Here is a 25,244-nt window from a genome sequence, read left to right on the forward strand (position 1 = left end):
TATATATATATATGCATATATATGTGTGACTCTCTCTCTCTATATATATATATGCATAAATGTGTGTGTTTATATGTATGTATGTACACTCACACAGACACAGAAAGAAAAGTTATTAAAATCCTTCAGAGAAAAAATGGAGGATTTATTGTGTCCAGGTTAAAGGGATATATCATCTGAATACAATGTGAATGAGAAAAGCAGACACTTTCACAAAGTGTTTGGTTTGTAACCATATCTTCCGTTCATTTTAACTGACAATAGCCTCTCCACATTCTTACAGTCCAAGGTTATTCAGCTTCCCTCATAATCACTGCCAATACAAGCCAGGACAAAAATTGATAGTATTTTTCACATATCAGATGGGCAGCTAAAACTTCAGCTAATTTCTGATACTGATATGTAGAGAAATAACCTTTCATATAATAGTAAATAGGAGTATAAGCTGCTATGTATTGTCTTTAAAGATTTATTTTTTATTAAATGTATGTGGCGTGTATGCATACGAGTGCCGACGCCATTGGAGATTAGAGGTGTCAGCTTCAATAAAACTGGAGTTATAAGCTATTGTGAGTTGTCTGGCATAGATGCTGGGAACTAAATTCAGACACCCTGCAAGAGCAGGGTGAGCTCTTAACCACGAAAGCCATCTCTCTAACCCTGGTCTATATTCTTTTGTCGACAATTCTCAGCTTCTTTCTAAAAATTCAGTTCACATATCCCAACACGGTAATGAGATTTCATTTATTCTGTAGAGTGAGAGGTAAGTTAGGAAAAACAATTTCGTTTTTAGCATACGTACACTGTAGTTTTTAAATTATTATAACTGCATATGCTACACTTCAAATATTTTAGCACCGAGAAAGTAGCGTAATGGTAGAGCACCTCTTAGCATGCTCAAGGTCCTAGGTTCAATCCCCAGCACTGTAAAAGTACTAAAGTAAAACTTTATTCAGTTAAAAGAGAATTTGGAACACTGTACCTAACCCTCAAAGAACTTCACAAGATTCTATGACATGCCCATTTATTACCCACCTATCATTGTCTATCCATCCATCTCTGTACCTTTCTACTCTTAACTACCTAACAAGAAGCTGCTCTTCACATAGGAGTCACATAGAGGCAATACAGCACTGCCTCGCCTTTTGGAGGAGCCACTCAAAGAACAGTGAATGACCCGTCACACCAGTGACACACACATTAGGAGTTCTAGGCACTAGTCACACACGATTAATATCAGGCAGTTCTCTATGAAACGATTTTCTGGCTTGCATGTTAACATCTTACCTTCTAAAGGGAATTTTCAATTTCCAATGTAAGAATAAAACACTGAATGTTGTTTATATTGGCCACTCTTATTCAGAAGATTGGACCTGCTTTTGCATGTAATGTTAAGACACTAACTCTGAGTTACTTCAGAAAAGTTATCTGGAGCATCAGCGGCCTGTCTGGTGAACTAATGAGCAACCTTCTTTGGTTGTCTTGGTTCTGTTAAGTGAATGAAACAGCATATACCTTACTGCAGTCACTTAAAAAATATTTCAGTACCTGCAATATAGAAGAAACCCAAATCAATGACCTCAAAGGAAACAAATGAAAAGGTCTAGATGTGCCTGAGCATGCAGCAGGTATCTGAGCCCTAATTAGATGTTTTTGGTAGCAGCCCATCTTTGTTTACACAGAGCAGATTCTCTGTGTCACTATTGATTTGTGTCCTCTCACTCAACTGTTTTATCATAGTAATAAGATACACAAGCACTTCTGAGCAGAAGGCTGAAAAGGATACAGGCTTTCCATGGTTCTTTACATAAAATAGAAAGAAGATGGCTAAAGGTTAGGAGGTCTCCATTCTAACATGAAATATAAAAGTCATTCACTATTTGAGAGAACCAGAAACTTAGTGAGCTAGGAAAAAATAAAAACACCTTCCCTGTTAATTTAATTAAAATAAATTTATGTATGTTAGCAGTTCATTTTCACTTGGCCCAGTTCTCAGTAGATATAACATTAAAGTTACTTTGCAAGAGTACAAGAATCCTGGACCAGTGTTAGAATTCATAATGTCTCCCAGGAGAGGCCCAGCCTTGGTAGTGTTCAGTGGGAAAATCTAACCCACACGGTTTTCATTGTCTTGGGCTTTGGCCTCTATTGTTGTCCTGCCTTTGCCACACACTTAAAATACAACAGATTTCTGTGTAACCACAGGGGCAACAAAAAGCTGTGAGGCTCTCTGACAGGAAATGCTTAGAGCATGCTCACTTTTCGCAACACTGAAGCCTGGTGTCATGAGTAAAGCAAATGCTGTCACTGCAGTAAAAAAATGTTAAACAGAGACACTCGTTTAATAAAGTTTCTGCCAGTTCCATGCTCCTCTGAGGAAAGCCTCTTGACTCAAACATAAAGTTGTTTATGAAGCTAATCGCTGGCAGGAAGAAGCGAGGCCATCACTGGAGTAAACCATGCAGGACAGATCCTTGTAGGGAGAGTCTGCGACACACATCCGAAGGCAAAGGGAACTACTAGGGGCTCCAGGAGCATTGGCACCCTGCAGTACCATGTGGTGTGCAATATTTGAGAGGAGGGAGACAAGTGGGAAAGTCCTCTTACTCATTAAAATTCATTGTTTCAGAGTCTCTCTAGTTTAACATGATAAAAAGGCCACGAAGCAGGTTGATTACTGATTTAACAGCTTACATAGTTTCCTTGTTTGTGCATTAGATTTGTTTTAATTCACAATGGTATCAAAATGCTGCGTAAGTTCCTGAATGCCTAAATTATACACAGTCAATGTAAAGAGCTTAAACTGAATTCATATTAACAGTGGCAAGTGAATACCACTACCCTTCTAGCATAACTTATGGGGTATCCATGTAATGAGGTACAGCAAGTTAAAACGAAAGGAGAAACAAAGAGACCTAGTTGTGTACAGTGTATTCAAGGGTCTCAGATCCCTTAGTGTGTTTGGAGAAACAAACCACCTTGCTGAGATCTACTTATGCATAGAGCAACAAGGTGCTTCCCTCCAACCACCAGCAAGAACTGCATAGTCTATTCTGACTGCAAGGACTAGATCTGCCAATAGAAAAAGAAGTTCAATCCCAATCAAACTTTGGAGGAGACCACAGCCCCAGCCTGTACCACAGTCTCGGACTTTTTTTTTTTTTATGTATTTATCCCTGTGGGACTCTGCTGGATAAGGTCAAAGTCTGACATTTCTGGATAACCTCTGTGCTCAGTCCATGATGGTAGACTCCCTTTTCTCTGTGGGGTTCTCTCTTAACCTGATTTGGTAACCCCAGAACTTGTAAGGAGCATCACATAGCCCTCAGGGAAGATTACAGGCCAGACCCTTTCCTGATAAGAAAACCTGTTTAGCATGCATATGGGGCTTCCAGGAGATATTCACTGTATGCTAATAAGATGTCTTGACTTTCCACCAATGACCTTCAGTTGTACCTGGAGATTTTTCCCCACCATTAGGATGATTACTGTCTTCTCCTTCTTGTGATGGGACCATGCTACTGCATGTAAATGAGGTACTCTACCACTACATGTAAATTAAGTATCCCTGGCACCCCTGACCCCAACAAATCAAACACATTAACCCTCGAAACCCCTCCCACTGCCCAAGGTTTATAAATCCCTGATTTCACATGAAATAAAGGTGCTGCGTGCTGTGTGATACCATCAGTTTTCCACCATGGCCACCTGAGACCGGTCATTTATTTTAGGGAAGGGAAGGCTCTGCTCCTCTTCAGAAATTTGCTGATGAACTCCCAGGGTGCCTGGCCAACCACCACGAGTTCACTGACCACCAGTGAAGCACCCACTGGGCCTGGGCCTCACCAGACCTGTGTTTTGGCTGTAAGCTGACCAGGCATAGGCTTTAGCTGGTCCAGAGAGACCAGGAACCTCATTTCCATCCAGAAGCCTGGGCTTCCAGTGTGGTATGGTGTTCAGATTCTGACAGCTCTGTGCGACACCACGCAGCAGCAGCTCAAGGAAATGTCAGACCACCCAGGACACCCCCCCTCATTGAACGAAGAATGACCACCTAGGCACCTGCTGAGCAGAGAATGACATATTCCAGGCATAGTGACCCATACCTCTAATCCCAGCACTTGGGAAGCAGAAGCAGGCAGATCTCTGTGAGTTCGAGGTCAGCCTGATCTACATTCTGAGTTCTAGGACAGCCAGTGCTACATAGCAAGGCCCTATCTCACTCAGAAAAAATAAAAAATAAAAAAAGTAGTATGTAGGTATATGGGTGTGTATGTGTGTACATGTGTGCATCACATGATCACATGGTTCTGGAGCCTGTAGAAGTCAGAGGAAGCCCCCTGGTACTAGGGTTGCAGGTAGTTGTGAGCAGTCACATAGAGCCGGGTTCCAAACTCAGGTTTTCTGCAAGAGCAACAAATGCTGTTAAAACAGAACCATTTCTCCATCCCCTCTTCACAGACATTTAAGGCTGTGAATCAGATGGCACAGATCATCCCCATCTGGCCAAGCCATATTGGGAGAAAATCTTGTATAAAGATGGCTTCCAGTCTTGTGTGAGACAGTCACATACACATGATCATATATACCTCATCCACTTTGGTGAAGTCTATGGGCTAGAAGCAAGACATAGGTCCTTTTCCTACTCCATGGGAGGGAGGTCATTAGAAATGATCACAGAGCCTAAGTAACCAATCTAGAAGGAACAAGAGTTCTTGCTACCATGTGGACTTCTAAAGGACAGTTGGGGAGTATTACACAAAGGCAAAACAGACAAACATCTTAATGTTTCCTCCTTCAGATCTCCTTCATCACCGTGATGGAGAGTCAAGTCAGTCTTCTACCTTCATGCACTCTTGAGCAACTCAGCAATGTTTGGATCCTCATGCCCCATCTCTGAGGTCCTTCAGTTCTAAGTCTCTGTGATGTTGAAACTTTTCTTCTAAGCCTCTCAAGGCATTTTGGAATGCCAAGAATTATGGCTATGTTTTGAATGTAGCATTTTGTCAATTTATACTATTGTTCATATCCTAATAGAACAATACAGATGACAAAGATAATATACAATAGCCCAGTCCCTCAAAAAAGTTAAAGTCAAATTTATGCAAGTATTAACTATCTGATGCAATTTTTTAAAAATTTTCCCCTTGGAATATTTATATTCTTCAAGCATGAAGTCATTTTTAAATACACAGAGATAAAATTGTTATGAACTTAATTTTGTACATGCAAATTTTGAGCTGAAAACTGTTATTACAGAAAATAAATTTATTTCACAGTCCATCTAAGCAGTTTTGAGCACATCAAGGAATAATTTTCGCAGTGTAAACTTACTGTCAGCATGTGCAAAGGGCTTTTCCACACATATCTCTTAATCAGTCTTGGGGGTAAATATACTACAGAACATGAAAAATACATTATCATTAATTTTTAAGAAAAATTTGATGCACTGTTATTGCACATCCTTGTGATATCACAAATATAAGTGACTATTAAAAATTAAAGTGAATCTAATCTAGATGAGGCAACTCCAAGTTGCTTGCCAGCTAGATAAATGAATTTTTTCTTCAGGCAAAAAAAAAAATTCTCGAATATATGAAATTTGAAACATATCCACTGTTGTTTTGTAAGGATGGGTAGATCCTGGGATATATTTCGAGTTTTCTGTACTACTGAATTATGAACACAGTTTGAAAGAGGAAAATGAGCTTAAAACTAGAAGTTTTTCATATCCATTTAGATGTTAATGCATGATGTCAAAAGGTCCAAGAAAGAAATGTGCAGCAGTCGATTGCTTTTCTCATTACTGTGACAAAATATATGACCAAAGAAACTGAAGAAGGATTTCTTTGGCTCGTGTTTGAGGGGTCATAGTTCATCATGTTCGGGGGACATATGGTGGTAGGAATGTGAGATGGTGAGATATTGCAGCCACATATTGTATCAGGAAATAGAGCAAAATAAATATGGCCCCCAACCTACTTCTTTTTCTTTTTCCCTTTTTGTCCAGCCTGGGACTTCAACCTGTGGAGTCATGTAACCCACTAAGAATGAGTAAGACTCTCAGAGGCACACCCAGAATTGTGTGTCCCAGGTAATTCTAATTTCCATCAAACTAAGGAACAAGACTAATGGGACTATCTGAGATCATAGTCTGGAATTCAAGAGACTAAACATATATGCTATGGTTCTGGCTTTGGCATCATCTCTCAGCTCCTTATCATATTTATATTCCCAACTAAATAATATTTATGTTCTTGTGTCAAGGGGAGTTATATACAATTCATAACTCGAGAGCTATTAGTAAGTTGCCGTGCAGTGGTTATAGATGCTAATATCTAGGGAGTTTGTCTCCTTGTTACTATGAGAACAGCCTGCAAGCAGGTCTCTGTGATTGAAAAGTGCAGTGTATGTTCTCCTGTCTGTTTTGGCTGTCTATTCTATAACATGCGTGTACCTCCAAGACAGTAGAAGGCAGAAAGGTAAGAAGATGAGGGTGGGGAAGAAAGCAGGGAGGAAAGAGGCAAGTAGGCCACTTCTGCCTTGTTTTAAGTGATCAGATTTTTTAAACTGTCACCAAGTCCTGTAACTGATGTATGCACACTCTGAGCACAGTTTTAAATGCTGTGTTTTATTAAATTTTTTACATGATCATTTTATATGTTCTTAAATATAGAAAGAAAACAACCATTTTCATGTATGGCATAAGGCCATGTGTCCAGTGCTCTAGCAAGATCCAGACTCTTTGTCACCATCTTCTGGATCCATTTCCTGTGAGTTGACTCCATCCTTGGGCGGTCTCTGTTCAGTATCAAGGGATCATCTACATTCGGCCAAGCAGACTTTCCTCACCTTATATTTAATCCTCATGTTGAAGAGGAAACACTCCTTTTCCATAAGTTCCAATAAGTCACAGGTTATGACTGAATTCTGCCAGCTCAAGTGATTTGAAGAATATTTCTGGTTAGTTTACTGAGGTATCTGTTTTACTTTTAGAATCAAGGACAGAGAAAGGACAACAGCAGATGTCCAGAGCAGGAAAAAAAAAAAAAAAAGAAGCTTCCAACAAAGAAGGGTGAGTTCTTCCAATAGCTCTAATTACCAGCTATCCAGTTCCTTGCAGCTTCTGCTGTTATAACTTTCATGGACCGAAGATGCAAGATGACTTTGCTTACAGAATAGCAGATGTTGTCCCCTGTACCTTAAACTTCATCATTGATTCCCCAAAGAAAAGGACTTACTGCAAAAGAGGAAGATCTTAATTGCTAAAAATCCAAACTCTCAGAGTCCCTTCCAACCCGTAACAAATCATTTCAGAGTTCCTAAGGCAGTTAAGGATATCTGACATGATTAAGGACCAGACCACTTTAGAATTAAGAGTTAGGTGTCAGTGGTGAGTTATCTTTCTTTAATGAAATGAACTAGTCAGACTTGATGGCAAAAAGGGGAAAGACATATCAAGTTGACTGACTTACATGAATAGAATTTTATGAACTAATTACATTTCAGGAAGAACAAAGACACTGAGACGTTAGTATGTCTGGGGGACACATGGAACACCATCATGAATTTTTCTGGGTTTTTATCTCTTCTTCTGAATTCTCCATGAGGCGAGATCTGTCTCATCTAGACTCATGCCTGTAGTCTTCACAGTTACTAGAAAAGTAACGGACTCGTGTTGGAAAACGCCACCCCTAAGCTCACCTTTAGTAACCTAGCAACAGCAGGCCACATTATCATCAATCGCCAAGATGCAACACAATCTCTTTTTCTCCCTGTGTGCATGTGCTATTCCTCCTTATTAAAAATCCAATGCCTTATCTTCCTGTTCTCTTTCCCTTCCACTTTCCCTCAGAGTTGGCCTCTGCATACCCCTCCCCAATAAGCCTCTTGTGTGAGATCTGTTACATGGTGCAACTTTGTGGCATCCCTTGCCTCCAATCTGCCTAGGTACTACTGCCATTGAAACCCAGCAGCTTCCCTTTCTACATTCAATGAGAAAAGTCCCTGGTAGGACTCTGCCATGAGTAACTCATCTGCTTTTTATTACAATCACTGTGACCAGAAATGGGGTGATAGAGTCTCAGCCTCAGCCTCCTGACCATCACCAAGGTCAAAGAAGCTGATTCTATATTCCGAATCTTTTACATGTTACTATTTTTCTAGAATATTATCAAAACAAATTAGGTTTATGTTTAATGTGTATTAAAATGTGTTCCTTTGTCATTTTCTAGACTTATTAGTGCTAGCAAATGGTGATGCGGTGTCTCCTTATGATGACATACTTATTTCACTTTCTTAATATTGACAATATAATATGAACACAAGCTAGCTCATACACTCCTTATACATGAATGAATGGGAATAAAATAATTCATCCATTATTTGTGCTCCCTACCATCATGTACCATGCAGACAGATAAATATGCGCTATCTGCTTAATGTATGAATTGTATGTGACAGAAATTCAGCTACCAATAATTGCTTGTTTCATATGAAATAGGCAATTTGATGTTTTTGTATTTTATCTAGTAATTTAATAAATTATTTTTGCAAAACAAAAAAAAAAAAAAAGAAACTGATTCTAGTGGAGGTGAAGACAAGAGAGGTCTAAACAGACGGAGTGATAAAGATACAGAAGATGTCTACTGTTCCCATCTAGATACTGAAGATATAGACATCAAAGATTAGGGGAAAGGCTACAGTAATATACTCCACAATCAAGATGAAAAACTATGCAAGTTTTCAGAATTCCATGATGGCAATGCTTCTAGCAGATGAGGTGGCACACACCTATAGCCCTTACATTTGAGGGACAAAGGCAGGACAATCAGGACTTTGAAGCCAGCCTAGGCTACATAGCAAGACTTGTTGGGGGTGGGGTTACAAATAGCACTTCTTCATGTGTTAAAAGGACTGAAATTCTGGGCTTAGTGAGAGAGGGGACTTTCAGGAACCGGTTAGAAACTGTTAGAAACTTGCTATTCAGGCTAGAATAGCAAGAGCTGCCTCAGCAGTCTCCCTCACAGATGCTACAGGCACCTCCCTGAGATGTTGGATGTGAATCTCTGTCTTACCAGGCTTCCATGTGCCAGACTCTCTCACCTGAGGAAGCACACTAACATCAAAGAAGGTGCTCACACATCCTGTTTCCTACCCTCTTCCCTTGTCTCCGGCCTGGGAACCAGAGAGCCTGTCTGCAGAGGGAAGAGGGAAGCAAAGCAGAGAGAAGGAGCCAAAGGTTTTTATTTAAATGTCCTTCTTAAGAGGAGCTCATAAGGATGCCAGGAAGTGGGCTGGAGCTACCCAGAAGCCTGGGGAGAGAATTCTGAAGATCTCTAGAGCTGGCCTGAAAGGAGACTGTGTTAACGGATATCTCTAAAACTTGTTTGATTCATGTTGCCCGATCTTAAGTCCAAAAGACACTCCCACCCCTGAGTATGCACTGAGGGAGCTACAGACTAAAGCACACTGCCATTGTCACCCTCAAGGATGTCAGCTACTTTGGCAAAGGAGGCAGTTGACTCCTTTCACTGCTGCCTTCTACTTTAAAAAGAAACCCACCTCAGTGTATCTCTCTTCATGTCCCAAGTAAAGCTGCAGAGGGCATATAAACATGGAGGACATAGAAAGCATATCATCAGAGATGACAGAATAAGAACTCAATTTGACAGGCTGTATTTGGAAACATGTGCCTATAATTCTAGCACCCAGTAAGCTGAAGACAAAGTCCTGTGAGTTCAAGGCCAGCCTGGGCTACATAGTAAGTTCCAAACAGGCCTGGGCTACACATTGAGACAGTGTCTTGATATATCTATGTGTGTGTGCTGGGGGGGGTGGTAGATGTTAAAATATCTTATTGAGAGGACAACAGCATTACAAGCAAAATTCTTCATTGAGCTCCAAAAACTGGTTGTAGAAGTTCAGAATGGAAAGGCCTGGATGACAGAGACACCGAACATTTCTAATTCAGTGTTGATGTCCCACCAACCTTCCTACAGTAACAGCTCTAAGTACAACTTCAAGGCTTGGTAGATAGAGCACCATGGCAAGGCTGGCAGGGCTGGCGTTATTGGCTGCTCCCACAAGCCACTCATCAAGTGCCCAATAAGGAGACTTTTGCCTAGTGTTCTCCAGTTTCACTGAGTTAATCTTCATAATGAAAAACGGACTTTCAAGAATTTCTCTCTCTAATTTCTCATTTAAAATACAAACGAATAGGCTGCAGATGTAACTTGTTAGAGTGCTTGTCTAGCCCCAATAAAACCCAGGGCTTAATCCCTATCACTGCATAAACAGGCAGTGGTACATGTTTGTATTCCCTGAATTGAACAGGCTAAGGCAGGAGAATATGATGTTTAGGGTCATCCTTGGTTGTGCAGTGAGTTCAAAGCCAGCCTGAACCACTTGAGATCCTCTCTCAAAAAGAAATACAACAGGGGCTGGAGAGATGGCTCAGTGGTTAAGAATGCTGTCTGCCCTTCCAGAAGACCTAGGTTCTCAGCATTCACATGACAGCTCACAACTGTCTGTAACTCTGGTTCCAAGGGATCTGACACCTTCACACCAATGCATATAAAATTAAATAAATTATATTTTTAGAAATTCACCAAAGGAATTAGAAAAATTCCTCAAGAATCAGCCCAAGACATACTTTCCCCCCATATTCAGGAAGAGGTGGTACAGGGGCAAGACGTGTCTATCCTGTATGAAAGACCTTTGTTGCTTGCAATATCCCTGGTCCCAGGATGGCCATGTTCTTCATCCACGGTGCAACAGGACCCTACGCGCTTGGAACTGGGCTTTGCTTTTATATATATATATATATATATATATATATATATATATATATATATTATCCAAAGAAATATATGATTACCGCAGTGACCTTCTCTACCATATCAGTAGTAGGGCTGATGGTCTATATGATTAAGAAATATGGTGCCTCTATTAGAGAATTTATTGAGAAAAAAAAATTGCTGAACTAGAAGAAGTAAAGCAGTTGACCATCAAACAAATCCAGGAAGCAATTGACATGGAGAAGGCACAGCAGACTTCTTCGACGTCCAGAGGAATAACATTGCCCTGGCCTTAGCGGTCGCTTACCGAGAACAGCTATATAGAGCATATAAGGAGGTAAAGAATCACCTGGACTATCACATTTCGGTACAGGAGAAGTGTGTGGCGCAGAGCATTTCTGCACAGCAGGAAAAGGAGACCATTGCCAAGTGCTTTCAGGATGTAAAACTGCTGTCAAAGAAGGCTCAAGCTCAGTCAGGTATGTGAATGTATCTACCACAGAGACGGCCAGAGAGTTAACTTAAATGAGAACTAGTCTGTGTGAAGAACTCTTACAGTGTACCTTTCCTAAGAAATGTTCAAGGTCCATTTAGTGGCTTAACCGTATTGGCCAGTAAGGTATTTCTGATCATTCCTCTGTATCGGGAGTTGACTGGTGATCACTTTTGAATAAGCAATTTGCAGCAACTTGCTGCCTGACTAAAATGACCAAGTTATAGTTCAAACCTGTAATTAGTTATACTATCTTACAGTAAAGTGAAATTTGAAACAGAAAAAAAAAATACAAAAAACGACACTGGTGAAAGGAAGAAAACACAGGATATAGCTGAGCGCTAGAGTATTTGCCTAGATGTGTGAGGCCATAGGTTCAATTTTCAGTACCATCTTTAGAAAAAAAAAAGAAGTTTGGTGGTGCATGCCTTAATACCAGCACTTGGGAGGCAAAGGCAGGAAGGCCTCTGAGTTTGAAGATAGCATGGTACACCTACTGAGTTCTAGGATGGCCGGTGCTACATAAAGACTATGTCTCAAAAATAAAATAAAATACAACACAAACAAAAACAAAATAAACCTAAATAAAATGCAACTCAAAATCTTCCTACTCAAGACATAAACTCTTCAACAGCCAAGTAAGGATACAAAAGTGAATGAAGGAAGAAAGGTGTGTGTGTGTGTGTGTGTGTGTGTGTGTGTGTGTGTGTGTTTATGTGTATGTAAATCATCAAATCAGAATGGAGTAGTCCATGCTAATCTGTCCATCTGAACTCATCATAAAGAGAGCAGGTGTGATGATGCATACATGCAAACCAGCACTCAGATGGTTGAGGCAGGAGAAGCAGGGTTGGATGTCATGCCAGTCTGAAGTACAGACATAGACCCTGCCTTCATGCTTGGCCTCTTGAAATACAAACTTATATGCACTACCATCAGTGACAAACTTCTTTCTAGGTGCCTGGTATACTACGTCTAGAGCAGTATGTCATCTTAGTTAGCAAAATACTCAAAAGCCAAACACTTGAACAGCATGACAAGCTCCATGAATTTTCCCAGAGATTTTTAAAGTTATGCAGAACAAACTGGGCTTTTAATATGATGCCCAAAATCTGATAATTACTTAGAAGCTCCCTTTGGAACCAGGCATGGTGGTGCATGCCTGTAATCCCCGCACTTGGGGAGGCAGAGGCAAGTGGATCTCTGTGAAGTGAGTTTGAGGCCAACCTGATCTACAAAGTGAGTCCAAGACTATGCAGAAAAACCCTGTCTTAAAAAAACAAAACGAAACAAAAAACAAAACAGAAAAGAAGCTACCTTTGAGGCTTTATATTTTACAATTAAGCAACAAAAGCCATAAACTACTGTGCATTTTTTTTCTGCCACAAATTAAAAAAAAACTGCTAGGACTGTAAGGCAAAAGATCAATGAACTACAGTGCATTCCCTCCTCAGCAATTCTTTTGGAGATGACATGTAGAAAATGCTGCAGAAACTAATATTAATATAAATTAATATTGGCCATACATTCATGTCAAAGAACAAATGTTTTTAGCCTCTCTCAGCTTCTGGTACTTATTAGATTATATTTCAGTAGTTACATTCCATAAGAATTGTTCTTTGTGTGACTGTTAAGAAAGAAAATAAATAAATAAATAGATGCTCAGTTGAATTGCACTTGTCTAGTGTATAAGGCACTAGGTTCAAGCAATAAATATGAAGGAAATAAGCAAAAATCTATTTAAAAGGCTCAAATAAAACTAGCATTTGTAAGAATACTGTTGAAACACAGTCACTGAATTCAGGGAGCCTCGCCAGGACTCTTCATAAATGATGTTACCTGGATGCCATTCAGTATTTGTTTTATCACAAACCTTTAAACAGCAGAACTTAAGATCTCAATGAGGTGGACGGTCTTTTGAAACTGCTTTGCCATCATCCATCTTCTTGCACTCCATGTATTGATTGCTCTCTTCTATCTTCCAGGAAAATGATTCCGAAGAACATTCTGTGATTCAATTCCTGTGTGCCCATCTACTTTGTGAGAAACTTAACCTGCAGCAGTGGCAGGAGCCATCCCAGAAACGTGATGCGATGGGGAACTGGAAGACTGCCACATCTCAGTCATGTTGATGCAGCACACAGGAACGAGGACTGTGGCTGCATGATGGAACAGGAAAGAACATGGTTGGCACCCAGGGGATGCTCTGGGAAGCCTGTTGGCGTTTCCTTGCCATGTGGAATAAGTGAACAAACTCTGCATCCTGTTCAAGGAGGGCATGAGGATTAGGATCTCGGAGGCCTCAGGGATGAGGATATGGATAATACTCCAGACACACCCAAAGTCAGGAAGACATGTTAAGATTGGTTCAAAGTGGAAATGATGAGACATAGATGGAATCCAGAGATATCTAGGAAGGGGAATAAATACTGCCTGTTATTAACTGGCTGAGGGAGATGGAGTGGCAGGAAGTGACTCTCAGACCTAGGCAAGGCAGTACTTCTGAGCTCCATGGCTGTGATATCCTTGAGTGTCCTGAGCAATGCTATATTTCTAATATCTAGTGCTAGTCTGCATGTTTCAATTAATTTTTGTTGAGCATTTGGATGAATAAGCTTGGAGATTAAGGTAATAAGTTCATTTTTAGATACAGAAAATTTTGAATTGTGGTTTGAAGGTCTGTTCTGGGAATTAAATCTATTCAAAGCTGGAGGTAATCAGTGAGAGAGAATACCCATGTCCTTCTTTTCAGAGCCTTATTCTGCCAAATTTTAAAGGTTTATAGTCTCTAGGAGAACTTGCATAATCTATACCACAACATTTTCCACTTAATTTGATGTTTAAATAGCGGAGTGACCATTCACTTTAACTACCTGGGAAACTGTCTAATATTAACTGTTATTGAAATGTCTTAATCTCGTTTTGAGCACAATTTGTATTTTTTCCCTAGATTAAATTTTTTTTTGATCTCGAGTCTTATATGTTAAATGCATTTTACATAAGGATGTTCTGGTAAAAGTTAACTGCCAAAGCATGGCATTCTTCACTGGACAAAGGGCACCTTAGTTTGACAAGAGAACAGAGCGAAATTGGAGGATTCTTACTGCCATCCAGTGGTGATGCTGTCAGGAAAACGGGATGGTACAGAAGGTACAGTCCGTCTCCAGGTCCTCCCCAGCAAAGCCCTGATGCCTTTCATTCAAGTGATGAACATGGGGTGGTAACTAACCTACTGAGAGTATTTTGGTTACATTTTTCTGTACCCAAAAGGAATGACTTCATTTATTCCTCTTGTAGTCCCAAATGTCGTATGTAGACTTCGGAAGGCAAACATTTTAATGAAGAGTGGCCTTCACTGTAGGCAGAGTCTGGATTACTAACGAGTCTCTTCAAGTCATCTGCCCATTTTAAACTGTATTACTTACTTTTTTGTTAAGATTTTCAAGGTTCTCACTTATTCTGTGAGAGGAATGGTTGGCAAATGTCTCCTCCTATAGCATAGGTTGTCTTCACTCTATTATTTTTTTTTCTGAGTTCACAGTTGTATATTTTTTGCTTCTGTTTCTAATGATTTGGGAGTCTAGACTAAGCATTGCCTTGGTCAATCTCTTGAAGTGTTTCTAGGACATTTTCTTCTACTAATTTCAGGTCTTGAATTTGAGACTTTGATATATTTTCAGTTGGTTTTCTTGCAGGATGAGAGATAAGAGCCAGATCTTCATTTTTGCAATGTGGACATCTTTTCACAGTAAATTTATTGAAGAGGCTTTCTCCAGTATATGCTGTGAATGTTTTGGGGGATAATCAGTGGGCTCAGTACATGTGGATTTATTTCTGCAATCCCTGTTCTGTTTCATGGTCTGGGAGTCTATTTAATGCTGATATCATGTGGTGTTAGTTACTCTGTCTCTGTAGTCAGTCTTCAAATCAAGGAGAGTGAAGCCTTCATCTTTGTTCTTTTTATAGAGGGATGGTTAAGTGATTCTGAATCTTTTGTGCCTCCATATTAATGCATTCTTGTTTGATTATTCTTTGAGAGTTTCACACATGTATAAAATGGATTTGCATGCTCCATTACCCTCTTTCATCCCTGCTCCTTCTGCTGAAACCATTCTTCTCCCTAAAGCAACATTCAGTGGATCATACACACAAAAGACATCTACCTTCATGTCTTCTGTGTGTATGACCCACTGAGTTTAATTATATTTGCTTGCATCAGCATAGGTGGGAGGTTACTAAAGCCTGAGCTATCCCACTGAGAAGAGTGACATGCCCTCCCCGAGACACCATTAACTGTTAATAGTCTCTCAGTGATGGATGGTACCTCTGAGCCTTTCCCTCTCTCATGACAAAAGGTTGAGCTCAGTCTTCTGCAGGTTTCGTGCAGGTGACTACAGCTACAGTGAGTTCATGAGTGCAACTGCCACAGATGATGACAATAGTTAAAACAGACTTTACCCTGAAGCTCAGTGCTGGGCTAATCAGACCTCACACAGAGAAGATCCTCACAGCCTAATCCTGAGGCCGGCCTGCAGATGGAGCCTGTGGAACACAAGAAACTCCAGTCCATCCCACTTCTATTCCAACTGGCATCACCTGTGGCTTGTACCAGTGGTCTTAGGCATGAGTTCACCTGAGCAATAGAAAGCCATGTCAGTGTATGTCTTGTTCCTAGCTAAGTGCTACGCTGACCTTCGCAGGATGTGGGCTCAGAGAAGGAAACAATTTGGTGGCTTTGTTAGCAACAATTATGACTTAAGAAATTGGAGACGGTTCATCCATGATGAGTTTGGCCAATGTTAGTCAGAGCCTCACAAGCCAGCCAGTAACCATGGATAATGTATTTAGGGCTACTGTAACTCTAAGAAGACAGGCTACTGCATATAGATACCATCCTGGTTCTTTCTGAACAGGACACTAACAGTGAAGCTGGGAGAAATTTAGGCTTGATTTTCCTATGGCACTGAAATACCAGCAACACACCAACAGCATACTCTCAGAAAATCTGGACGTGGACACAACCCAGTGTTGAAATAACATGACTACAGGCTTGGAGAAGAGCAGTCTCTTACTGAGGGCTTTAGTAAAGAAGGTAACAAACAAAGCCAGATTAAGCAATCTGGAGCAGATGATGTTGCCTAGCAACAAGCATCAACAAAGTTCAGGAAACCATGACCTCACCTCAGAAGGTGCCAGAAACTAACTACAGGGTGATCAGTGTGTGTAAAGTTCTCAAAGACTTTAAAACAGCAATTTTAAGGGAACTCATTAGGCTTAAACCACATAGATATTTCAATAAATGGAAGCAATTGTTAAATATTTAAATTCTTTTCTGCGTGATGGTGGGTCACATCTTTAATGCCAGCACTTGGGAGGCAGAGGCAGGCAGATCTTCTCTGAGTTCAAGGCCAGCCGGATCTACAGAGTGAGATCCATGATAGCCAGGGCTACACAGAGAAACCCTGTCTCAAAAGCAAAACAAAACAAAACAAAATCCAAATTCTTCAACAGAAAACTAGACTTAGTAAAAACATAGTGAAAGGCAGCTATAATAGGACAGATCAAATAGTAGAAAAAAATAAATGCCCTTGAAGATGGGTTCTATAAAATATACAGTTGGAGGAAAACGAAGGATAAAAATATTGAGAGAGTATTAAAAGAGCAAATATTCAGGTGATTGGAGCTCAAGAAAACTTAAGGATGACAAAGTGGTACAGGTTTATTCAAAGAAACCATTTGGGAATGTAATTCAGTGGTAGGACACTTGCCTAGCAAGCAGGTGACCCTAGGTTCAATCTCCAGAGTTAGGTAGAATGGTTGCTGGGAATAACAGGAAATGTTCTCAAAAACAGAGAGGGATGCACATATGCAGGTGCAGATCACCAGCAAACTTTAACTCAACAAAATGCAACCCTAAGCCAGGCATGGTGGTGCACACCTTTAATCTCAGCACTCAAAAAGGCAAAGGCAGGCAGATCACTGTTGAGTTTGAGGCCAGCCTATCTGCAAAGCGAGTCCAGGACTGCCAAAGCTACACAGAGGATTCCTGTCTCTAAAAACCAAAAAGAAGTAACTCAAAAACATCTTTAATTGAACTCTCAAAGAGGAATGATAAATAAAAGATTCCCAAGGTTACAAAAGAAAATGAACAACATATAAAGCTTTCCCACTTCATTCAGCAGTATACTTCTCAGTGGAAACCTTACGGTGTAGGAGAAAGGGACATGAGATCTTCACAGTTCTGAATGAAAAGACTCTTAGACAAAAATATTTTACCTGAAAAAGCTACCCTTTAGAAATGACAAAGAGAGCCGCTCGGCTTTGGCACATACTTTTCTTTTAATTCCATCACTTGGGTGGCAGAGGCAGGCAGATCTCTGTGAGTTCGAGGTCAGCCTGGTCTACAGAGTGAGTTCCAGGATAGCCAAGTCTACACAGAGAAACCATGTCTTAAAAAACAAAATAAAAAAAATAAAAAAAATAAAGAAAAAAGAAAAGGAATGAAAATGACAAGGACATAAAGACATCATCAAATAAATTAACTGAAGGAATATTCCTTTACCAGATCTGTTCTGCAAGAATTGTTAAAAGAATGGTTAAAGGGCACTCCTCAAAGGCTAGAAAGATGCTTCGACCATTAATAGCAAGACTCAAAACCAAAACTGGAGTCTCCTCAACTTGGGAGAGATGCTAATGTGTAAGAAGAAAATGGGAATTGATTATGAAAACCAAAACCAAAACCAAAGAGTTTAAACCCAGACGGCACCTTGCATGAGTAGAAAAAGGCACTCCCAGAAACCGTAAGGTGTGACTTAAATTTTGTGCCATAGGTAGATTGTTAAAGTTATTTTTAAAAAACTGTGTTTCTCAGTTTCTCTCTTAACTCGGCTATCACACATAATTGAGACTCTATTACATTTGCTTAATAATAAGCTTCACAACACAATAACCAAGCAGTTATTACTTTATTTGTAACCCTCCAAGCTAATCTGGTTTCCTTCTAGCATACATCCCAGAGATACTTGCACTCTGTAGCTTTTCTGCTCCAGCTGCTTTTTTGATATGTCTTAGACCTCTCCCAAGGCTGAATCTCCTAGTTCCTCCTCTAACTCCTCCTCCCCTGGCTGGCAGGAAGTCCAGCCCTATTCTCTACCCTGCTCAGTGATTGGCTGTAAGCATTTTTATTGGCATACTAGGGGGCACGTGGGGAACAGGGTTTACACAGCGTTGAGACAGGAGGTTCTCAGAATAAGGATTGCAATCAAATATGAGGAGAATAGAAATCAGCATTTGAACTACACAATAACCCTATGCCTAGAGTAGATTACTTCGTTAAAAGTTGTTTGCCAGAGAGATCCTTGAGGGCCCACAAACCAAGCAGGTTATTGCCACTGCAGTTGCTTGCAGGTCAGAACTACTAATAGATAATACCAATCTTTGGTGAAGATACCACACACTTCGGTTGCAGGACATAGAGAAATGTCCAGCTGGGGCTGAGCTGGAAGCTCTCCCACCTTTACCTAACCTGTTGGCTTTCAAAATGACACACGGCACTATACACTCTGCTTGTGAAGAATGCTCCATTAAAATATCGACTTTTCATACTCCTCTGCCAACGTGCCAGGTAAGGTAACCGCACTGGAGTAGCAGTGGCACAAGTGTTATGGACATATCCAACAGCTTTCTGGTTGGCTTTAAAGCCCATTCCATAGCAGGAAACCCATGTTTTGTACTGTAAGCCGGACAAAACTGCAACAGCAAAGGTCCTAGACTTCAATGGGGAAGATATTCCTGCTCTTTTGTTAAATGGATGTGATGTGGCTATTAAATTTCTTTCTAGACGGTTATATGCATGTCCATAGATTATTGTCATTGTCCATGTTGGGTTGGGAGGGAAATTTCCTTTTTCAATGGATAGTGGTAACTATGGAAACTCATAGCCAGTGAAAATGCTGAGAATAAAAGACTCTTGCCGTGGCTTGGTAGTCCAATGATTAGTCCAAATGGAAGAAAATAATCGTATACCTATATCATCCTCTTCAAGTTTCAGAGGGCATCACAGAAGAGAGCAGAAAGAATGTATGAGTCAAAGGAAGGGGTGGAGTTTTGTGGAACTTTGCCCTCTGGACACGGTGAAGCTGCTGCTGTGAAGCCAGATGTGGTTACACGAGACCCTCACAAGATGGGGCCCACTAACATCCCTTTCTGAAGATGAAGAAGACTCATGAAATTCATGGGCTGCGTGAGGCCCTTCCTCTCCCTGAGGATAAAGAAGTGGTTAACAATGAGTAGGGGCAGTAGACTTCTTCAGTGGCATAGCTGCCTGTAATACTGGCCATGCTCCCCTAAGCAACCCCCATGTACGGAAACATCAGCTTACCATGCTGTACTGGTGTAGAAGCATTTATGTCTTTAGTCTCCAGTTTATTTTTGCACTGATATTTGCCATCTGTCACTTCTACCAATCTTGAGTTTGGTCTATTTTTGGTCAATCTTGAGACGCATTGTTACATTGTGTGATTGTAATCTATCTTTTCATCCCTTCCCCCCCCCCCCCCCGTGTGTGTCTGCTAGTGAAGGGAGCTTCTTGGTTTTACTTTTTATATCCATTCAGTCTTTTAATTGAAAATGACATTTCATTTAAAAAGTTATATTGATAGGTAGGGGTTCACTCCTGTCATTTTCTCCTAGTTGTTTTGGACATTCCTTGTTTTTCCTCTCTCCTTCTTTGTAGTATCATGTTTTACTGCACCAATAATATTAAGTTCTTCTGTTTTTCTCTTGTGTGCCTAATTTTCTTTTTGGACTTGATATTTACATATTTGTAAGTTTAGATTGGGACTCCCTTAAGTATCTTTTTAAAGGCTGGTCAGCTGTTTATGAGGCCCCTCAAAAAACATTGTCCTGTCTTGAAATGACTTTATTTTTACTTCATTTCTGAAGGCTAGTGATATGGCATATTAAACCACAGTCTTAGTGTTTTTTTAATTTAATTTTATTTTATTAATTACACTTTATTCACTTTGTATCCCCCCATAAGTCCCTCCCTCCTCCTCTCCCAGTCCCACCCTCCCTCCCCTTTCTTCACGCATGCCCCTCCCCAAGTCCACTGATAAGGGAGGGCCTCCTCTCCTTCCTTCTGATCTTAGTCTATCAGATCACATCAGGAGTGGCTGCATTGTCATCTTCTGTGGCCTGGTAAGGCTGCTCCCCCCTCAGAGGGAGGTGATCAAAGAGCAGGCCAATCAGATTATGTCAGAGACAGTCCCTCTTCCCATTACTGTGTAACCCACTTGGACACTAAACTGCCATGGGCTACATCTGTGCAGGGGTTCTAGGTTATCTCCATGTCTGGTACTTGGTTGGAGTATGAGTCTCTCTGGGAAGACCCCTGTGTTCAAATTTTCTGGTTCTGTTGCTCTCCTTGTGGGGTTACTGTCCTCTCCAGATCTTCAGTCTTAGTGTTTTAAGGGCCTAGAATATCTCATCCCATTCCTTCCAAGCCTATAGAGATTTTCTTGACCATGTGCTGCTGTCAAGACTTATGTATGGGGGCTGGGTGACATGAACAGCATAGGAGAAATGGCAGAAATACCAATATGCTCATCTCTGAAACATTTCATCAATGAAATGCTTTCCCAATTGTAATATTCCGATCAAAACTGGGCAAATTCCTCTTGTGACTCCCTTTGACAGCATTGCCATGAAGTAGGTGGCAGCCAAGGTTTTTCAACCTATAAGTCCATTGGAGGTAGTGCTTACCTGAAAACGAGCAGAAAAGGAAGGCATGTGGATCACAGAAAAACTGCTCCTGGCTCTCCCTAGCTGAGTGCATCCTGATATGGAATGATACTTGGAGCCCTGTGGGAGGGGCAGTGCTCCAAAGTTGTTGTGTTCCCGTTTTATCCTTTAGCCATAAGCCTCTGAGCACAGGACAAAGGGGGAGTGATAGGGATTGTGTGAGTGCTGGCCTTCAGTCCTGGCATGAAATGAATGTAAGTATGGCAGATCACACCATGGTCTCAGAGGGCAAGCTCCTTCACCTCCTAGATCTCACTCTTCTCCATATGGAAACATTGATCTCCTACAGTGCAAAGTACTCAGGGGGCTTAGATCAGAGTCATTCTGCTGGGTCGAGATGAGTTTGAAAGGGAGCTGTAACCCCATGCCAGTGCCATAGACTCTCAGTGATGAAAATATGCAGGGGTTTGTGAAGCCCAGAGACATACTAACTTAGTGTCTTTCTTTTTGAGATGGGTTCCAGCTTCATCACACTGGGGGACATATTGGGAGATGATGCAAAGTCCTTTCCCAAAGGGAGACTATTGCACGGATTTCAGGTTACTTTTTTTTTTTAAGTTACTTTTCTAAGTGAGCCACAAGTATGTGAGACTTTTATTTCTCTTTTTCTGTTGTTTCCTTGGGTCTCTGAATTTCTGGAAGTTCTGAAGCTTTCTTTTCAGTATTCTCCTTCTGTTCTTTCAAAATATATGCAGTTGTTAATTTGGTTATTGCTAAAGGAGTTAAGTGCAGGGCATCTGTATTCTGCCATCTTAAGTCTAGCAAAGACGCTGTTTAGAATATTCTGTTATTATATAGTCTCCACAAAGTAGTTTAACAAACACCAATTTCCATGCTAACTTCTTATACTATTGATTCAATTCCATGTTTATAAACCTTATGTCCTACATAGCAGAATTTTTGACAAAACACCTATTTTAGAGTCAGAAGTTAGTTTGTTGGTATGAAAAATACTAAAGCTAAGTCATGAGATCACAATATAAATTTTAAAAATTGAGTGTGTGATATTTGCATACAGATGCACATTTGTATAAATGTGTGTGCATGCCTGTGGCAACCAGAGGACAACTTTGGATACTATTCCTCAGGTGCAGTCACCTTGGGTTTTTTAGTTTGGTGGGTTTGGTAGTTGTTTCCTTTAGTGTTTATTTGCTTGGTTGGGTTTTTTCTGTTTGTTTTTTGAGACAGGGTTTCTCTTTGTATCACTGGCTGTCCTAGAACTCACTATGTAGACCATGCTTGCCTCAAACTTACAGAGATCCACCTGCCTCTGTCTCCCAAATGCTGGGATTAGAGGTGTGTACCACCATGCCTGGCTTTGTTCACTTTTTTTTTAAGACCCAGTCTCTCACTGGCCTGAAGCTTTCCCAGCTGACTAGCTGGATAGCAAGCCCCAGGGAGCTGCCTGTGTCATTTGATCCAGCACTGAGACTACAAATGCATGTCGCTATGTCTGGGAATCAAATTTTGGTCCTTAGTTGTGTGAGCCATCTCTCAAGCCCTCAGGCATCTTTTCTTGGGGGGGGGCAAAATCCAACCATTCTTTTCTCCTACATGAACATGCTAAGTTTCTATGCAGCTTTAGCGTGACATTAACTTTCTATTGTCATAAACTTAGTCACATGAAACAACACACAGTTATCTTACAAATCAGTCGGTGAGAGGTTCACACATAATCTCTGGGCTGAAATCAGGGTGTCAGGTACAGACAGTGCTGTCTTCAGTTCTAGATTGCCTATGAAGAGCCCTCTCCCTGTCTCAGCTCCCAGTGGCTCTCCACATCTTCAGTTCATGTCCTTTACCTGTTAGTCGTAGGCTGAGGCACTTTCTTGCTCTACCTGACCTCTTCCATGCCATGCCTCTGTGTGTCCTTTCTTTCTGTTTTGTCACTAAAGTTCCAAGGATAACCCTAGTGATTACATGAGGTCCGCCAAGGTAATCCCAGATCATCTTCCTCTTTGGGGGCAAGAGCACTGGCAGACTTCTGAGACAGTACATCCCTTGGTTATGACAGATTCCAAAGGTTAGGAAATCTACATCTTTAAGGTGTTATCACCACACTTGCTACAGACATTAGAAGGCAAAGGCCTCTCTTAAGAAAGTGTTCACTAAGGGAATTTTCCACAGGGTCTGCGGAGGCACCATTTGTTTAGTTCTGTTTTTAAAGTAAAAATGGGATGTGCATTTCAGTGCATACTGGGAAGCTGCTATTGCTGCTAGGGGCGGTTCATAAAAAAGCAAAGACTGGGACTTCAAAGGTCCTCTTTGTCCATTATTCCTGTTATATGAACCCTGTGCTGGTTTTCTAGAGTGGCCGTTAACAAAGTCCAATGGACTGGTGGTTCAACAACTCAAGTTTATTTTCTCAGAATTCTAGAATTCAATGTCTGTGGCAGGGTGGACTTCTTCTCCTCTGAGGCCTCACTCCTTTGTAAGCTGGCCACTTTTTTGCCATCATCAAGTGGTCTTTCTTCTTGTCACCTAAGGACAGCTGTGCTCTTGGGTTACAGTTTACTCTACTGGCCTCATATAACTTTCATTTCCTCCTCAGAGATCCTGTCTCCAAAACAGAGCCCCACCCTAAAGCATTGGGATTTGGCACTTCAATGTGTGAACTTCAGAAGGAAATCATCCACTTGTAACAGTAACTAACTAGTCCCAACATATAAAAGCCTAAATTGATGAGGACCACTGGTTAAAAACAAGAGCTGAAAAGTGGTGCAGGCCTGTAACCCGAACAGTTGGGGAGGCAGAGGCAGGCAGATCTCTGTGAGTTTGAGGCCAGCCTGATCTATACAGGGAGTCCAGGACAGCCAGGACTACATGAAAAAAATAAAAAACAAACAAACAAAAACAAAACAAAACCAAAACCAAAAAAACATCTAAAACTAGAAAACCAAGCCAAACCAACCAAACAATATCAAAACAAGAGCCAGGGGAGCTGGCAGAGGAAAGGTTATATACAACTTGCTCTGTCACACACAGGTTTTTCTTTTCTACAAAAATGGGAGATTTTATTTTCTTATAACATACAGGGGTAAATATTCGGGGGATATTCAGGTGTTTAAATTTTTTTCTGGGTTGACTTTACACATCACAATACTAATATATGCTAAGAAGCTCTTCCATTTCAGTCAAAGAAAGGGATCCAATTGACAGGAAATCTGTTAATACACTGAAAACAAAGGTGTTTCCCCACCCTCTCCAAATGTGTATAAAAGTTTAACAATCACTGCCTGCTCCACAGGACAGACAAATTTTTTATAAGGCTCCAGACCAAAGAACAGCACAACCCTGTGTCATAATACCTATAATACAGTTTAACAATATTTCATCAAAGGTGTTTGCACTGGAGATTAATATTGGAAAAAAAAACGGTAGCCAAGGAACTGCACAACAAAAAGAAAAAAGTCATAGAAAACATTTCACCACTATTTAAAAGCCAAATTTAAGCAATAGTAAAAAAAAACAAAAACAAAAACAAAAAATAACCAAGATAATAATACAACCTCTGTTTAAAATAACAGCCCTGTCCTTCCTCTTTTCCATTGAATTTTACATATGAACAGACTATATATACTGGATTTTTGGAGAAATGTCCATTTGGTCTGTCACACCCATCAGGTCCTGCTCCACCTGGTCGCTGTATTTGGGGTTCATTCAACTCCATGTTGTTTCTGTCTTTGCCACGCTCTGGATTAGGTGCAGTGTCTCAAGTATACATCTCTCTCTTTTCCTTTACACAGTGCAGAGTATATGGGCATAGGTTATGGAGCTTCTCCTTCACTCCAGGTCACTGTCTTTGTCTAAATTCAGAGAGGTGTTGAGCGGCGTGCAATAGTTGGGCTTGTCCGATGGTATGTAGCCGGGCAGACACACGCATCTGTAGGAGCCTTCTGTGTTGATGCACTTGGCATTCTTGCAGAGAGACATGCGATTATTCAGCTCACTGCATTCATTGACATCTGCGACGAACCAAAGCACAGGTCAACCATCTCTAACCTTACTCCACCCACCGGAGACACACGTGCCATCCCAGGTGCAGTCCACAGTTTGTGGGCACATGCACCACACAGTCCCCTCACTTTTACCTCTGTCAGTGTGCAACATAAGCCTTCTTGCATATTGAAATAGACTGCCAGGACAGTCTA

The 25,244-nt window shown here is 40.8% G+C and overlaps 1 protein-coding gene and 1 pseudogene across 7 annotated transcripts in view; one reads left to right on the top strand and one right to left on the bottom strand.

Annotated features, from left to right (window-relative positions):
- The first annotated feature begins 10,871 nt into the window (after window positions 1-10,871).
- Window positions 10,872-11,286, top strand: LOC110562661 (ATP synthase F(0) complex subunit B1, mitochondrial-like; annotated as a pseudogene).
- A 12,793-nt stretch (window positions 11,287-24,079) lies between these two features.
- Ltbp1 (latent transforming growth factor beta binding protein 1) overlaps window positions 24,080-25,244 on the bottom strand; it is a 374,971-nt gene continuing 373,806 nt past the window's right edge. For all 7 annotated transcript variants that reach the window (XM_060364375.1, XM_060364381.1, XM_060364393.1 and 4 more), the window contains one exon: window positions 24,080-25,058. In XM_060364375.1, the coding sequence (XP_060220358.1) occupies window positions 24,877-25,058 (182 nt within the window). In that variant the 3' untranslated portion in view covers window positions 24,080-24,876. The remainder of the gene's footprint in view (window positions 25,059-25,244) is intronic.

Source organism: Meriones unguiculatus, chromosome 1 (genome assembly GCF_030254825.1).
Source record: "Meriones unguiculatus strain TT.TT164.6M chromosome 1, Bangor_MerUng_6.1, whole genome shotgun sequence".
In the NCBI taxonomy this organism is placed as follows: Eukaryota; Metazoa; Chordata; class Mammalia; order Rodentia; family Muridae; genus Meriones; species Meriones unguiculatus.